Consider the following 17,524-nt stretch of genomic DNA (forward strand, 5'->3'; position numbering starts at 1 on the left):
TATGTTTGCCAAAAAAGGAAATGTATTACGAGTGGTGGTGGCGTAGTGGGCTAAAGCACATAACTGTTAATCAGAAGGTTGCTGGTTTGATCCCCACAGCCACCACCATTGTGTCCTTGAGCAAGGCACTTAACTCCAGGTTGCTCCGGGGGGATTGTTCCTGTTATAAATGCACTGTAAGTCGCTTTGGATAAAAGCGTCTGCCAAATGCATAAATGTAAAATGTAATTAAACATAGAGTACACATCAGATAATAATTTGTACAGTTTAGGCTTTACATACTTTTTATTGCGTCCTTTTAATTCGTTTTTACTAATTTTTAAATGTTTTGAAATGTTGCACTTGATATAATATAATCAAGAAATATATTAATTTAATTATACTGTCGGCTATATCAAGCTTGCCACTTTAACATAAAAAGACAATATATAGAATACTCCCTCAAGAAATTATCGATTGAATTGCTATTGAGAAAATAAAGCAATGCAAGACTTTCACATTTTTAGCTTCAAGACAGCTTTGTTTAACCCAATGCCACAAGAAAATATGAAAGAATTTGCAGTCACATTAATCACTTTACTAACATTTCCATAGAAAACACATTAACATCAATTGCTATTCCTTAATGATATGGCATGTTTTCAGTGCCTTTTATTGTTTGTTTGTTTTTTATCTCTTAAAGGTTAACATATGCTTTAATGTCATTTACAAAATGTAAAACAATTATTTTACAAAGAGACAATTTTTTCTATGGTGTATATGTTTTTGCACAGTATAATTATCAACGGTACAACAGTAGGCTATATAATTAATTACATTTCAAAATGTAATCTTCAAATAAAATAACACATCAAATACACCAGTGGTTCTCAACCAGGGGTCCGGGACCCACTAGGGGGCCTCAACACACTTCCAAGGGGGCCTCAAGATTAATTTTAAATAAGAAATATTAAAATAATTCAAATAATCTCACTTCTTTAAAATTCTAAAAAAAAATAAAAAAATTAAAAAAAAATGTATAATGTATGCCTACAAATTATAAACGGATTTCAGAAACTTCTAGAATAAACATTTTCCATGATTTCTTATTTTAATCAGACACGTCTAGTTTCGGGCGAGGGGGCCTTCAGATATTGTCTTGTAGTCAAAAGGGTTGAGAACCACTGAAATACACCTCAAAATATAATATCTAAATTTTCTCTACATACAAAATTCAAAATCCCTTTCCAAACAATTTAGCTAAATCTGAATACAATGAGAAAACTATTTTAGAATGGTTTCTTTCAGATTTTTTATTTTGCTTTTAGTAATGCAAAAAATGCCAGGGTAAAACAGTAAAACATTAAATTACATATTATTTTACACATTTTTTTATGATAAACAGCTCTGACGTGCTGACGACGCATCTATGACGCCACACTCTATCCGGGTCCTCCGCGCCTATGCCATGACGTCACGGGTTCCAGGAATGGCGGCGCTGTCTGCAGAGGGAAGCAGCCCGAAGAACCCGAAACTTTGTTCGTAACATCACTCAGCGGCGACGCGAACTCCACCGCTCCTACGTCGGCCAAAACCGCCGCTTTATAAGCCAGCGCAACGGTGGAACTCAGTCTCGACGCTGTTAATATTGAATTACGACGTCCCAGAGTATATTAGTTTGCTTGACTTTGCGAGGGCCGAAAGACAAGAGCAAAGAGATACAAGTAACGCTACATAAAACAGCCACAACCGACCCAAACTGCCCTCTTTTGAGTCCGTCCCTTTCATTGAAGGTGTTTTTGAAGTTTCTTGTCTTGCACATACGCTAAAAGGCACGACACTGGAAATAAGGTGAAGTCACCAGCTGCGGGTTTGATGCCACGATGGAGAGTTTAACGCTGAGCGATGTCGAGCAGAAATATTACTCGGAACTCTTCCTCTCCTGTGATGTGGACAACGCCAAGAAAGTGGCTTCCAATGGCAAAGTTCTGGACCTGTTCCGGTCGGCCCAGCTCTCGAATGAGCTGGTCCATCAGGTATGCAGCTGATTCATATATGTCTGTCAGTCAGCAGATCTGTGTTGTTGTGTTTAGAAGTGGGAATGATGGGTGTAGTCGGTCGTTTCAGATAAGTCAAGCGCTAAAACATTTGCCAAAACAGCTTTTAAGGCCAGACTGATGAATGAATCTCATTGTTGCCGAGTTGCACAGATGGAGGCTAATGCATCTTTAGGGTTAAACTTTGTTTCCTGTTTTGCAAGCCTGTACTTTTTTCAGCATGTGTAGTTATTTTCTTCTTTTGCAAGGAGATCCATACATGGTTGATGGCTCTTGAAATTTCATAAAAATTTAGAAAATATCAACACTTACAATACTGATGCTCTTCTAGCCTTATAAGAATGCATTCAAGCATCATCATACCGTTTTACACAAGCATAAAATGAATGAATCCCTGGAGGTACCAGCTAATAGTTATCCAGATGTGGTGATGTGACTCTCTTTTAGTGAGAAGTCCATACGTGATCATTTGTTTTGATGATTTGGACTAAGACAAAACAATCTGTTGATCACCTGTATATTAATAATATCACAGCTACAATGCCTTGCTTGACATAATATTTAGACAAGTATGTCTCACTAATACTTATACAGAGCTGTGAAAAAGTGCCCCCTTTCCTGATTTCTTATATGTTTGCGTATTTTTCATACTAAATTGTTTTAGACCTTCTGACAAGATATAGCATAAAACAAAGATAAACTGAGTAAACACAAAAAAACGGTTTTCAAATCTATATATTTTTTTATTGAAGCAAAAAAGTTATCCAACACCTATACCACCCATGTGAAAACTAACTGCCCACTTAAACTTAACTGCAACCAAACGCTTTATAAACAATAAATGGAGATCAGTCTTTCACAATGCTGTGGTGGAATTTTGGCCCACTCTTCTTTTCAGAACTGCTTTAGTCCAGCCACATTTTCGAGCATGATCTGCCTGCCTGTTTAATGTCCTGCCACAGCATCTCAATCAGGTTCAAATCAGGACTTTGACTAGGCCACTCCAAAACTTTAATTTAGCTTCTTGTGAGCATTCAGAAGTGGACTTACTCCTATGCTTTAGGACATTGTCTTGCTGCATAATCCAGTTGTGCTTGAGCTTCAGCTCACAGAGTGATGGCCGGATGTTCTCCTTTAAGATTTTCTGAATTAAAGTTCCCTCAAATATTGCAAGTCACCCTGGCAATGAAGCATCCCCACATCATCACACTACCACCACCATGCTTGACCATAGGTATGATGTATGGTGTAGGTATGATGTTCTTTTTGTAGAATTCTGTGTTTGATATACGCCAGATGTTATGAGACCCGTTTCACTTTCACAACAGTTCTACTCATCAGTTGACAGAACATTCTCCCAAAAGGTTTGAGGATCATCAGGGTGTGTTTTTGGCAAAATTCAGACAAGCCTTAATGTTCTTCTGGGTTAGTAGTGGTTTTCACATCGCCACTCTTCCATTAATGCCATTTTTGCCCTGTGTCTTTCTGATAGTGGAGTCATGAACGGTGATGTTTGTTAATTCGAGAGAGGCCTGCAGTTCCTCGGATGTTGTGCTTTGCTTTTTTGTGACTTCCTGGATGAGTTGACGCTGTGCTCTTGGAGGAATTTTGGAAGGTTGACCGCTTCTGGGAAGGTTCACTACTGTGCCAAGTTTTCTCCATTTGGAGATAATGGCTTTCTCTGTGGTTCTTTGGAGTCCCAGAGCCTTTGAAATAGCTTTGTAACCCTTCCCAGACTGATGTATTTCAATCACCCTTTTCCTCATAATTTCTGGAATTTATTTCGACCTTGACATAGTGTGCTACTGTGTGAGACCTTTTAGCCAACTTCATAAAAAAGTGGGAAAAAAAAAGTTATATTTAGGTGTTGATTTGATTTGAACAGGGCTGGCTGTAATCAGGCCTGGGTGTGTCTAGTCCAGCTGAACCCCATTATGAATGCAGTTTGATAGATTTGGGGATTTATTAGCTAAATACTTTTTCACACAGGCCCAGTTGGTATTGGATTCTTTCTTGCTTCAATAAATAACATTATCATTTAAATACTGCATTTTGTGTTTACTCAGATTGCCTTTGTTGTAAGTTCAATTTAGTCTGAATCTTTGAAACTATTTAGTGTGAGATATACACAAAAACAGGAGAAATGTGGATGGGGCAAATCATTTTTTCACAGCGACGTAAGAGCTCATTCTGCTCTGACAGTTTTGCAACCATCTTTGCCTAGAGACCCATTCTTGGTTGATGTTTTTTCAAGTGCCTTAAAGTAGTTTTCTTCTCAGTGTGCTGATACTGCTTGTATAAACATACATCAAAGTGTGGTTTGCAGGGGATCTTTCTCACATCAGTGTTGAGAAACATTGTTAGAAAATAACTATTACCAGAGTATTGTTAGGGCTTGACCTTCAGTGTTTTTGGTGTTCACAATGTAGGTGGGCTTAAAAGAGGTTTCTTTTTTGGTCCTCTTCACATTAATGTGGTCTAAGACGCCTTGTTGTTCACACTACAGCTCCTTAAATACTCCGACCCCAATACAGCTAGTGCTGTCACAATTATGTAATTTAGCTGCAAATAATTTTTCATAAATAATTGTGATTATTATAAGCAATTGTCATACAAATTGTCATAATACTTAAAGTTCATGTATGCTTATTACAGATAGGCCTACACCTTAAGTAGTAATTTATTGATGTTTAACTTAATAAAATGTGGCTTTCAAAAATATAGAATTTTTCATAAAACATTTTTTAACAGGGATATAATTATCTAAAATGTAATATTTTATGTTTTATCATTTATAAAACCCAGACAACACAGCCAATTATATTACATTATGCAATAGTAATAATGTATGCTGTAATTCTGTCTTAAATTCTTCACTCTCTCACTTAAGTCTTTCTTGAAGGAAAACATTTGAAATTCTATGTGCATTTGAAAAAATGTTTCTTTATCCGTCATCTCGAGATTAATGAAGCAAGCAAGCGTCTCATTCTGCATGTCAATTACATTGTGTATGAGCAAAGAATGCTTGCCATTGTGCAAATAAAATTTTTATGAATCTATAAAAAAATCCTTGCTTGTGGGAGTTTGTCGCGAACCTCCTTAGATGGGACGCCCATAGGAGCACTTTAAAGCAGTTCATCTTAACGTGCTGCTCTGCTCTGAGTGCGGCTGCTCCATTAATTTTAGGTGCTCAAATAATACAAAAAGAACGGTATATGAGAGACAAAACACATCATGGTAATAATGATATATCTTTATTCACTAAAATTCCCATATGTTGACAGTAAAGTTTGACTGGAATATGAAGAATGTAATGCAGCTATGTATGGGAAGCCACAAGGTACTTACAGTTGAAGTCAGAAGTTTACATACACTTAGGTTGAAGTCGTAACTAATTTTTTTAATCACTCCACAGATTTAATTTGAGCAAACTATAGTTTTGGCAAGTCGTTTAGGACATCATGACATGAGTAATTTTTCCAACAATTGTTTTCAGACAGATTGTTTCACTTTTAATTTACTATCACAATTCGAGTGGGTCAGAAGTTTACATAAAGTTAACTGGGCCTTTATGCAGCTTGGAAAATTCCAGAAAATTATGTCAAGCCTTTAGACTATTAGCTTCTGATAGGAGGTGTATTGATTTGGTGTACCAGTGGATTTATTTTAAGGCCTAGCTTCAAACTCGGTGTCAAAGCCCTGATCTCAATCCAATAGAAAATTTGAGGCCAGAACTGATAAGGTGTTCAAGCAAGGAGGCCTACAAACCTGACTCATTTACACCTGTTCTGTCTGGAGAAATGGACCAAAATTCCAGCAACTTACAGTGAAAAGCTTGTGGAAGGCTACCCAAAATGTTTGACCCAAGTTAAACAATTTAAAGGCAATGCTACCAAATACTAACAAAGTCTATGTAAACTTCTGACCCACTGGGAATGTGATGAAAGCTGAAATAAACAATTAACTCAACTAATATTCTGACATTTCACATTCTGAAAATAAAGTAGTGATCCTAACTGACATAAGACAGGGAATGTTTTCTACTATTAAATGTCAGAAATTGTGAAAAACTGAGTTAAATTGCACTTTTCCACTGCATGTTATGGTTTGACTTGCCTCAACTCTACTCGCTTTACTTTTCTGAGCTTGCATTTCCACTGCAGTTTAGTGCCTCCGCCTCTACTGCCATCATCTTAAACACGACACAAACTGACCAAAACAGTAACACAACCGCTAGCTGTTAGCTACTAGCTCATTGTGCTGCATAAAGCAGTTGTTGCATGGTGATTTTGCACAAGTGTAACAGTTAAATTGGCCTAGTTGTTTTAGAAGCATGCTTCCAGTAGCTGGTCAGCAAAATAAAGTGAAGCTTTCAAGCAGAGTATAGAGTTAACGTAACAAAACGTGGCCAGTTTAGATAGCGTCCTTTTGGTCAAACCACTTCCACTTTTCCTTGATGGTTCTGTAATCACTTAAGTTTTTTTTTTTTTTACTTTTTCCTACAGTGTTGGTAGGTCCGGTGGTAGCCGTGTGCGGCCAACAGCTGAGACACTTCCTCAGAGACTTTTTCGTTTCGCTTATCGCTAACGAGTGGACTGTCTGCACCTCGTTTATTGACCACGGCGTGGTTTTGAGCACATTCATTTATTTTTTCTCAATTCCAAAGTCGCTGAACAAATGATACTTCTATCGCTGTTACTAACTTTAAAACTAGCGGGTTGATGTCACGTGTCGGAAATCCAGTGACGCTGGTAGTGACTATTCTCCCTGACCAATCAGTGATCTGCAGGATTTTGACATCACATTTAGTATCGGCTCAGCTCGCTTGGAACCTCGACTGAGGTGGTACAAAAAAATGTATCAGGTACTATCCACAGTGGAAAACCCCAAAAAAGTGAGCAGAGTCTAGTTGTACCGTGCAGTGGAAAAGCCCCATAAATGTATATGGCTAAGGTGTTAGTAAACTTCTGACTTCAACTGTATGTCATAAAATGCAAAGTGGACTGGTACCTCTTCGCTTTCACATCGGACCACAAAAGGACCCACAAACGAACCGTACCCAGACCACCTCCTGAGGACTCAAAAACCACCTCCTGAGGTGGTCTGTGTACGGTTTGCTTTTGGGTCTTTTAGGGGGGTCTGATACCACTTGGGTTGTTCACATACAGGTATCACACATACCGCTCTGAGAGTGCTTGGAGTGTTCAAACGAACTAGGTGTGAAAACGCCCTTAAAGTCTAAATGAGTCACTTGTCCTAGATCTGTTGCAAAACTTTCTTGAAAAGGTGTAGGTTATCACTGATTTGTTAGTAAAGAATGTAGGCATGTCTTCTTTTGGGTAAATATGACAGAGTAATATATTTTTGAGTCTTTTTTTTTTTTTGACAGTCAAAAGAAAAGAAATTCTCTCAGCATTTTCTCTCCCTCCTGCCATCCCAAATGTTTATGACTTTCGTTCTTCTGCTGAACACAAACAAAGAATATTTAATCTCTGTATACCCTCACAATGCAAGTGAATGCTGACCAGAAGTGTCAAAAGCACGTAAAGGCAGCACACAAGTAATCCGTAAGACTCCATTGCTTAAATCTATATCTTCAAAAGCAATATGATAGATGTGGATGAGAATTATTTAAGTCCTTTTTTCCTTTAAATTCTCCTCCCTGCCCAGTAGGTGGTGATATGCTTGAAGAATGTGAATCGCCAAAAACAAAAGAAGAAGAATGTGAATGTGAAAGTGGAGATTGATAGTGAAAAGGACTTAAATATTGATCTGTTTCTCACCCACACTTATAATATTGCTTCTGAAGATATAGATTTAACCACTGGAGACATACAGATTACTTTTATGCACCCTTTATGTGATTTTGGGGCTTTGCAATTCACTTGTATTACATGGAACTACAGAGCTGAAATATTTCTCTATAAATATCTTTAAAATCTTAAATTCCAGTTCAAGTTCAGAAGAAGAAAAAAAGTCATACACATCTGGGATGACATGAGGGTGAGTAAAAATATTCATTTTTGAGTGAACTATCCCTTTAAGGTAAATTACCTTAGCCATTTGATCTGTCTATTTGTGTGAGAAAAATAATATCAACATGTTCTTTCTGACATATTGACATGAATTTTAAAAGTTAATGCTCTACTAATGAATTAGTGATGTTACATTAATTTTATATCTTTACAGTTTAGAGTGCTATTTGGCAATATGTGTGATTATTAGAATTAGTTGTACAATTTGCCTGTTTGGTCAATTAATAGAAGTGGAAGTTCCCCCTTCTGTCATGCCCAAAATCTACCATTTGTCAATGGATTATAAACATTTTCATAATTTTATTTTTTTTCCAAAACAATCATAATGTTCATAAACCACAAGAAAACATAACAAATCCTTTATTTAACATAATTAATTTTGAGTAAATATATACATATATTGTGTAAACAAGAGGTAATTAAATGTCAGCATTATTACATTTCATTTGCTTGCATTAAATTATATTAATATGTATACTGTATATCTGCATTGTTTTGGCCATCGCACACCCTGTTCTCTAGATATCAGCATCTGCCAATGAAAACCCCCTTTTCGGTTGGGTATCTTTTTTCCGTTACTTAATGAAATTGTTTTCCAAAATTGCAGTACTAAAGAGGGTTTTTAAAAGTTTCTGGTGGAGAAAAACGTATTCCAGAAAATTACAGAGTGGATTAGAGGCGTAGACATTGAAAAATCAATGTTTTCCAACATGAAAACATATTGGTGTGGACTAATGACGTTACATTGAACCCCAATATCTGTGATGAATAACAATTATGCAGCTTTTCCCCGGCTGTCCATTTATTATTCATATGTCAGTGATTTAGCCTAACTTCACAAGGATTGATTTATATTTCTCTTTGATCATGTTATTGTGTGTTTACTGTGGTTTTGTGTATAGTAATTAAGGGGTCTTTGTCCGTTGTTTTAGATCACTGAACTCTGCGGTGCCACACGTCTTGGTCATTTCGGTCGGAGTCAGTTCTACATTGCACTAAAGCTCATTGCACTGGCCCAGTCTGGACTGCCTCTGCGCTTGGAGAGCCTGAACAGTGGTGAGTAACAACAATCCTTTTTAACCCTTGTTATAGATCCAAGCTGTTTCTGCATGTACACTTAATGCAAAATATCATAATGCTTTGTTCCTCACTCACTTGTGAAGCTGTTACATCCATGCAATTTTGCAGACTTTCATTTTGCAAATAAATCCATTGTGACACTTGCTGCTATTGCATAAGAAGAATTAGAGTATAATCTTAGTGCCTCTTCACTGAAAAGAACTGGAAGTGTGTATTCCAATCACAAGTGCCTTTTTTAATGCTGGTATTTGTGTTGGGATGTAAAGCAAGTCCCACATTACTTGGATTTGAATTGAAATATTCTTCTTAATCTTTTGAGATAAAAGAGATTGTTGTATAATGCAAACATATTGTAACTTTCAGAATTCAAAACATCTTCCCCAGTCCAAAAAAATTTTGTTGAAGCTAAGATGCAAAAACATCTGACTTTCACAATGTCCTGATGTCAAACAGTTGAATACATTTGTACATTTCAACACGTTACCGCTCACATCAACAACGCATAATCTGGTTTCAGGGACTTGGTCTGCCCAATCACGGTGAGGTAGTAATGAGAAAAACAGATATATGCTGTTTGAAACACCAGGAGAAATAACTGTATAAGAGTTAAATCAGAGAAAGTTCACTAAACCTTGTGATGTTTCTGGTTGTGTGTAGCATCTGCTACTTTGCATATCCTACCAAAGGAACCCAGTATTAAAAACGAGCTACTTTTCCAGCCAGGTCTCCTAAGCAACCAAATTGGCCCGGTTGTTAGGGAGGGTAGAGTCACATGGGGTTACCTCCTCATGGTCACCATAATGCGTGGTTCTTGCTCTCGTTGGGGCGCATGGCGAGTTGTGTGTGGATACCGCAGAGAATAGCATGAAGCCTCCACACGTCCTACGTCTCAGTGGTAACTCGCTTAACAAGCCACGTGATAAGATGTGCGGATTGACATCTCAGACGCAGAGGCAACAGAGTTTTATTTCAGTTTGCTCTTAACAACCTGAGTAACACCTTCAGCATAGATTGTTTTGTGAATCTGTCAATGTAATACAGGTTTTGCAAAGAGGCTTTTCTTGAATGACAGGGCCGTTAAAGCTATATTAGGGTTGACAGCAAACCCGTAGCTCTCGAGTAAAAGTGTAGCACAGCACTAAATTTAATTTCATATTGGAAGAGTGCATTAACTTTTCTTCACTTTCACGTGTTATTTTAATGCTCATTGATTACCCACGAGCCCTTATTTCTGACAGTGCGTGCATCAGAGCACTTGAAGCTCTTCACGCGCTCTTCCGGACAGGAGCTGGTTGTGTCCGTGGTGCGGCTCAGTGATGCTCGGACTTGGTGTTCGAATGACACCGCATATACACAGTATATTTTCTTGAAATTCCCCTATTAGGGCATTCAAATATGATTGGAATTTGAATGCCCAATAAATCTCAAATAACCGTGATTAGATCAAATAACCATGATCAGATGGTTATTTAATAATAGCGACCGGCCTAGTTCAGAGAGATGGTAGGAAATGGTAATGAATAATTCAATTGTCTGTTTTTGGCACACACAAAAAACCTTTACTAACATTAAGAGGATCTCAGGGAAACATAAATTATAAAATGTATGAAATGACTCCTTTAAAATTGTTATTATTGATCTCTTCCTCTTATGCCTGTGAACCATTTGCACCTTTTAGGCAGATGCTAATGTGATATAGAATGCATTTTTGTTCATTGCATGTCATGCTTACTCTTTATTTCTCTCTCTCTCACTATATCTGTCTGTCTGTCTGTACTATGTGGTATATACAGTTGAAGTCAGAAGTTTACATACACCTTAGCCAAATACATTTAAACTCAGGTTTTCACAATTCCTGACATTTAATTGTAGAAAATATTCTGTCTTAGGTCAGTTAGGATCACTACTTTGTTTTAAGATTGGGAAATGTCAGAATAATAGTAGAGAGAATTATTTATTTAAGCTTTTATTTCTTTCATCACATTCCCAGTGGGTCAGAACTTTACATACACTTTGTTAGTATTTGGTAGCATTGCCTTTAAATTGTTTATCTTGGGTCAAACATTTTGGGTAGCCTTCCACAAGCTTCTCACTGTAAGTTGCTGGAATTTTGGCCCATTTCTCCAGACAGAACTGTGTAACTGAGTCAGGTTTGTAGGCCTCCTTGCTCGCACACACTTTTTCAGTTCTGGCCACAAATTTTAATTGATGTCAGGGCTTTGTGGTGGCCACTCCAGTAACTTGACTTTGTTGTCCTTAAGCTATTTTGCTTTGGAGGTATGCTTGGGGTCGTTGTCCATTTGGAAGACCCATTTGCAACAGAGTTTTAACTTCCTGGCTAATGTCTTGAGATTTTGCTTCAATATATCCAAATAATTTTCCTTCCTCATCATGCCATCTATGTGGAGAAGTGCACAAGTCCCTCCTGCAGCATAGCACCCCCACAACATGATGCTGCCACCCCCATGCTTCACGGTTGAGATGGTGTTCTTCGGCTTGCAAGCCTCACTCTTTTTCCTCCAAACATAACAATGGTCATTATGGCCAAACAGTTACATTTTTGTTTCATCAGACCAGATAACATTTCTCCAAAAAGTAAGATCTTTGTCCCCATGTGCACTTGCAAACTGTAGTCTGGCTTTTTTTATGGTGGTTTTGGAGCAGTGGCTTCTTCCTTGCTGAGCAGCCTTTCAGGTTATGTCAATATAGGACTCGTTTTACTATGGATGTAGATACTTGTCTACCTGTTTCCTCCAGCATCTTCACAAGGTCCTTCGCTATTGTTCTGGGATTGATTTGCACTTTTCGCACCAAACTAAATTCCTCTCTAGTAGACAGAATGCATCTCCTTCCTGAGCAGTATGATGGCTGCATAGTCCCATGGTGTTTATACTTACATACTATTGTTTGTACAGACGAGCGTGGTACCTTCAGGCATTTGGAAATTGCTCCCATTTTGAAAACCTCTCTTTTTTTTGAGGTCTTTGCTGATTTCTTTTGATTTTCCCACGATGTTAAGCAAAGAGGCACTGAGTATGAATGTAGGCCTTAAATACATCCACAGCTAAACCTCCAGTTGACGCCAATTAGACAGTTAGCCTTATTGACATCATTTAGCTGCTAAAAGGCTCAGTTAACCTATTGTATATATTGTGATTATAATCAATTAAAAGTGAAACAATCTGTCTGTAAACAATTGTTGGAAAAATTACTTGTCATGCACAAAGTAGTTGTCCTAAATGACTTGCCAAAACTTTAGTTTGCTAATATGAAATCTGTGGAGTGGTTACAAAATGAGTTTCAAAGATTTCAAACTAAGTGTATGTAAACTTCTGACTTCATCTGTCAGTCTGTCTTATCAATCTGACCATAGGTGCCCAAACTAGGGCCTGTGGGCAAAAGTTGGCATGTGATGACCTTTGATTTGTCTTGCCTTGCCATAGATGACAAGAGGAAAAAAAATAAGACGTGTAATTAGGTGGACATGTGGAACAGTACGTACAGTCTGATGTATCGTATATATCTTGAACATGCACTATACGATGTGCAGCATTTCATATCCGTGTGAATGTGACCAATGCAGCGGGCTTGATAAAGTCAGGTGAGGGAGCATTTCAATATAAACAACTGTTCCAGTCTCCCAAACACCGCACAACATTACGACAAGCACTATAATTGAACAGACCAGTATACTCTCAATAAATCCCTTTCATGCCCTGCCAGGTAGACAAAAACGGTAATGCAACAAACAAATTCTTTATATTTCATCTTATTCTAACTAAAACCCACTTTGGTGTGTGTATAACATCTGTGTGCATCATGCTGTAATTCGTTTGTCAAATGTGAGTATATCTCATTTACTTGCAACTGTCTGCCTATAAAATGATAGCTGCAAGTTTTTTAATAACCATAAGATTCAATGCCATATTTCAGCAGGTTCTTAATCATAATCATATATTGGAGCAATGAAATGAATTGGCCTCTCAGTTTTTTAATTTGCAGAAATGTGCTTTGTAGCCTTAATCCATCGCCTCTTAAGAAAAGATTCAAAAGTATAATTCAAATATTTTTTATATCAGCAGGAAAACAGTTTTAATGTCAAATAAAAGTAGATAGGCTAAATGCATTAACTCCACTAAAACATTTTACAGCATTGTTTAATTAAATAATCCTATTACATTTGGCAGTCCCAAAAAATGGTAATACCGAGTGAAATCCAGACCAACGTGTAGCCTAGGTCTCTGAAAAGAAATATCTTTAATGTCTGTCACAAAACAAAACAATATCCTATCCTACTTGATAGTATTATGTCATGCCATTTTATCTTCATTTCTCCATAACTCAGCAAAACTCCACAGAACTACTGTTTAATGTGAGATGCGCTGTTTGAAGAGAGTAACCATGATTTAAGAGCTGCTTACATTTAGTTGTTTAGCAGTCATTTTATCCAAAGTGACTCACAGATGAGAAAGAGATGACATATATACAAATTATATTGAAATCAATTATGTGCATTGTGCAAGTATAGGACACTTGATTATTTTAATTTTAGAGTTCTGTTTGTTTTTCCGTATTAATTTTAAATTTTAAATAATTCATAATAATTTGAAATATGCAACCTGAGTAAACATGAAACACAGTTTTCAAAAATATATATATTTTATTGAAGCAAAATAGTTATCCAACACCTATATCACCCATTAATTGGAGATCAGTCTGTGGTGGAATTTTGGCCCACTGTTCTTTTCAGAACTGCTTTAGTTCAGCCACATCGGAGTGTTTTTGAACATAAACTTTCCGTTTAATGTCCTGCTACAGCATCTCATTCGGGTCCAAGTCAGGACTTTGACTAGGCCACTCCAAAACTTTAGCTTCTTGTGAGCATTCAGAGGTGGACTTACTCCTATGCTTTGGATCATTGTCTTGCTGCAAAATCCAGTTGCGCTTGAGCAATACTTTTCCACAGCACTGTATGTGTGGATGTCTAACATGAAGCTGTGTTTACAGTAAGGGATCTGCCCCTCCCTCGTTTTGTGATGAGCAAGAATGAGCAGGAAGCGAGACATGCAGTCATGTTCGCAGATGCAGAAAACCAGGGGCCCTACTCTGGCGTCATCCCCAGACCTCCAGGCAGAGTGCCAACCAAAAAAGTGTCAGCCCATGAGATGATTCAGCCCGGTGTGGCCACCGTCGACCCCCAGGTACTCTGTCAGCAAATATATCACTTACTGTTATTGGCATGGTCTCAACAACCTGATAGTATTTGTCAGTTATTACATAATTTCTCCTATGGCATAAATGAATCATGGCGGAGTTCGAATAGCACATTTCTATGCTGACATTGGTGACTGTTAAATTTTGTTTTAGTCTATGCCACTAGTTGTTAGTATAAGTTGAAGATGACTGTTGTATCGTAAAACATAAAAGGTTACTGAGCACACCTTTAAGAAGTTTTTGTACAGTTATTGGTCCTAGAAACAATACACTTACATATAATTTTTCTGGAATTTTTTTTAGAAGTTTTTACCTTTTAACTGTTATTACCACATCTCCTCTGTGCATGGTGCGGTATAGTTGTTAAAGATCTGAGGTGAGAACTAAAGGGTTGTGGGTACAAACACACCAAACTATTTGTGACCTTTAGCAGAACACTTACCCCTAGGTTACTCCACTGCCTTGTTTTGGAACTGGTAAATGACAACTTGCTCACTTTATATCTCTGCTGTTTTGAGGCCATCTGTTTGGCTGGAAGTACATAGATTACAAAGTATTGTAATTAATTGTTAATCTCTGGCTCCAGCCGGACACCACGTCTCCTGTTGTGTCCCCACACCAGTCCCCTCCCACCTCGCCCCATTCCTGGAGGAAGCACAAACGGCAGGCCAGCGGTGGAAACGTGGACAGACAGCACTCCGTGCCAGGAGTTGTTTGGCCACCTTTTAGAGAAGCACAGCCAGGTGCTCAATGTCTTACAATCTGATTTTATTTCAGTCAACCCATTATTATTGCATTTATTAATAATAATGATTTTCAAAAAACTCAGAGTTGGAAATCCTAAGGTGAGCCTATTGATCTGTTATTTATTTGGAGTTAGTTTGAAATGAAAGGTCACACGGCATACTGGATTCTAACTGATATTGAAATCAAGTAAAACATATCTAATATTATTGTACAGCATTTTGTGGTCAAATATTTTTGTATTATGAGTGCTGTTTAATTTACTGTTGTCCCTGGAAACTGATTTACTACCAAACTGCACTAGTTTCACTTTCTTCTTATATAATTAAATAATTTAAACTCAAATCAATATGTATTGCCTGTTAATTTATTTACTCGGTAAGTAACTGCATAATAAGCAGTATAATGTACAGTCATCCATTACTGCATTAGACCTGTCCACTCGAGGTTTATTTTCGTATAATGACTGGCTAACAACATTATACCTTACTTTTAGTTTGTTCCATCCAATTTAATACCCCCTTATCCCCTTATCTCTTTGTATGTCTTCCCTTTTTTTCTCTGTCTGATATCAGGACCAGTAACAGGTGATGGGATGTGGGCCGCCCAATCGCCCCCTCCTGTACAGGAAAGTTGGGTCAGCTTTACAGACACGCCCCCCTCCAGCACACTTCCAATGCATCCCTCCTCAGCTCAGGTAATGCAGAAAGGGCATACGTGTCTCCATATGCTCCCTGATAGTCTGTCACCACTAGGCGGCTGTTTCTGAGGCTTTTGTGGTAGAACAGATGTTTGCTTTTGTGTCGCGGCTGTACAAAAGCAGACTTTATCCAATATTTGCCAAAGCCCAATGTACGGGAATATGATACATGTTCTAAGAAGTACCAGTCATACAAAGAATAATTATTTATGCTGTTAAAACTGCTTGAAATACATGTTTAAACAACCCTTGCGAAAGTTGCAATTGCCTTTAAATTTTTCTTTGAATTTACCTCTACCTGTTTCATAAATTGCTTTATTTGCCATTTAAAATGCTTGCTTGTCAACTATTATACAGGCATAATGTTATATTTAGAAATGTATAAATGTTTTGTTAATATGACAGTTAGGTATATTAAACAGTTTTATTATTAAAAGTTGTGTTAAGTTACATATTTGTTTGTGCTGTGCTATTGAAATTGCTATCGAGAATTTCGCATGCATTGATATTGACTTTTGGTACCATGACAACTCTAATCTCAGTAGAAGTAGATACTTAAAACTTTTAACACCTAATCTGGACAATATCTATTTGAATAGCTTAACTGTTCTTGAGATCATTTATATTTTCCCCTCTTCTTCTGCCATGGATCCCAGCCGGAGAGCACAACAGTACGAACGGTGCCGTCTGCATTGAACACAAATGAAATCCAAAGACAGAACAGCGGTTACGATGACCCCTGGAAGATCACAGATGAGCAAAGACAGTATTACATAAACCAGTTTAAGACCATTCAGGCTGATCTTACTGGTTTAATCCCTGGTCAGTGAGTTCACATTTTTACAGTGCATTCAGAAAATATTCAGACCCCTTAATTTTTTTACATTTTGTTATGTTGTAGCCTTATGCTAAAATGCTTTAAAATATGTATATTTTTAACATCAATCTACACTCCATACCCCATAATGACAAAGCAAAAAAAAATTTTTGGATAATTTTGCAATAAACAAATTTATTCAAAAGAAAAAACTGAAAGATCACTTTAACATCAGTATTCAGACCCTTTGCTAAGACACTTGAAATTCAGGCGCATCCGATTTCTCTAGATAATCTTTGAGATGTTTCTGCCCTTTGATTGGAGTCAGCCTGTGGAAATTAATTGGACATGATTTGGAAGGCACAAACCTGTCTATATGAGGTGTCACTGCTGAAAATGCATATCAGAGAAAAAAACCAAGCCATGAGGTTAAAGGAACTGCCTGCAGAGCTCAGAGACAGGATTTTGTCAAGGCACAGATGTGGGGGATGCTACAAAAATATTTTGGCTGCATTGAAGGCTCCCTGGAGCACAGTGGCCTCCATAATTCTTAAGTGGAAGAAGTTTGGAACAACCAGGACACTTCCCAGAGCTGGCCACCTGGCCAAACTGATCAATCGTGGAAGAAGGTCCTTGGTAAGAGAGGTGACCAAGAACCTGGTGGTCACTCTGGTTGAGCTCCAGAGATCATGTGTGGAGATGGGAGAAGGACAAACATTACTGCAACACTCCACCGATCTGGGCTTTATGGCAGAGTGGCCAGACTGAAGCCTCCCCTCAGTGCAAGATAAATGAAAGCCCACTTGGAATTTGCAACAAAGCACCTAAAGAGTCTCTGTCTGATGAAATGAAGATTGAACTGATTGGCCTCAATTCCAAAAGTCATGTCTGGAGGAAA

General features: G+C 37.7%; 1 protein-coding gene across 5 annotated transcripts in view; it reads left to right on the forward strand.

Moving 5' to 3' along the window:
* Positions 1-1,431: 1,431 nt before the first annotated feature.
* Positions 1,432-17,524, forward strand: part of LOC127623872 (ralBP1-associated Eps domain-containing protein 1-like) — a 30,207-nt gene continuing 14,114 nt past the window's right edge. The window contains exons 1-6 of one of the 5 annotated variants that reach the window (XM_052098448.1): positions 1,432-2,015; positions 9,004-9,127; positions 14,159-14,352; positions 14,952-15,108; positions 15,685-15,806; positions 16,466-16,631. In XM_052098448.1, coding sequence (XP_051954408.1) covers positions 1,863-2,015; positions 9,004-9,127; positions 14,159-14,352; positions 14,952-15,108; positions 15,685-15,806; positions 16,466-16,631 — 916 coding nt within the window. In that variant the 5' untranslated portion in view covers positions 1,432-1,862. The remainder of the gene's footprint in view (positions 2,016-9,003; positions 9,128-14,158; positions 14,353-14,951; positions 15,109-15,684; positions 15,807-16,465; positions 16,632-17,524) is intronic. The other 4 variants (XM_052098451.1, XM_052098449.1, XM_052098447.1 and 1 more) reach the window with 4 other exon arrangements.

This window comes from Xyrauchen texanus, chromosome 30 (assembly GCF_025860055.1).
Source record: "Xyrauchen texanus isolate HMW12.3.18 chromosome 30, RBS_HiC_50CHRs, whole genome shotgun sequence".
NCBI classification, from domain to species: Eukaryota; Metazoa; Chordata; class Actinopteri; order Cypriniformes; family Catostomidae; genus Xyrauchen; species Xyrauchen texanus.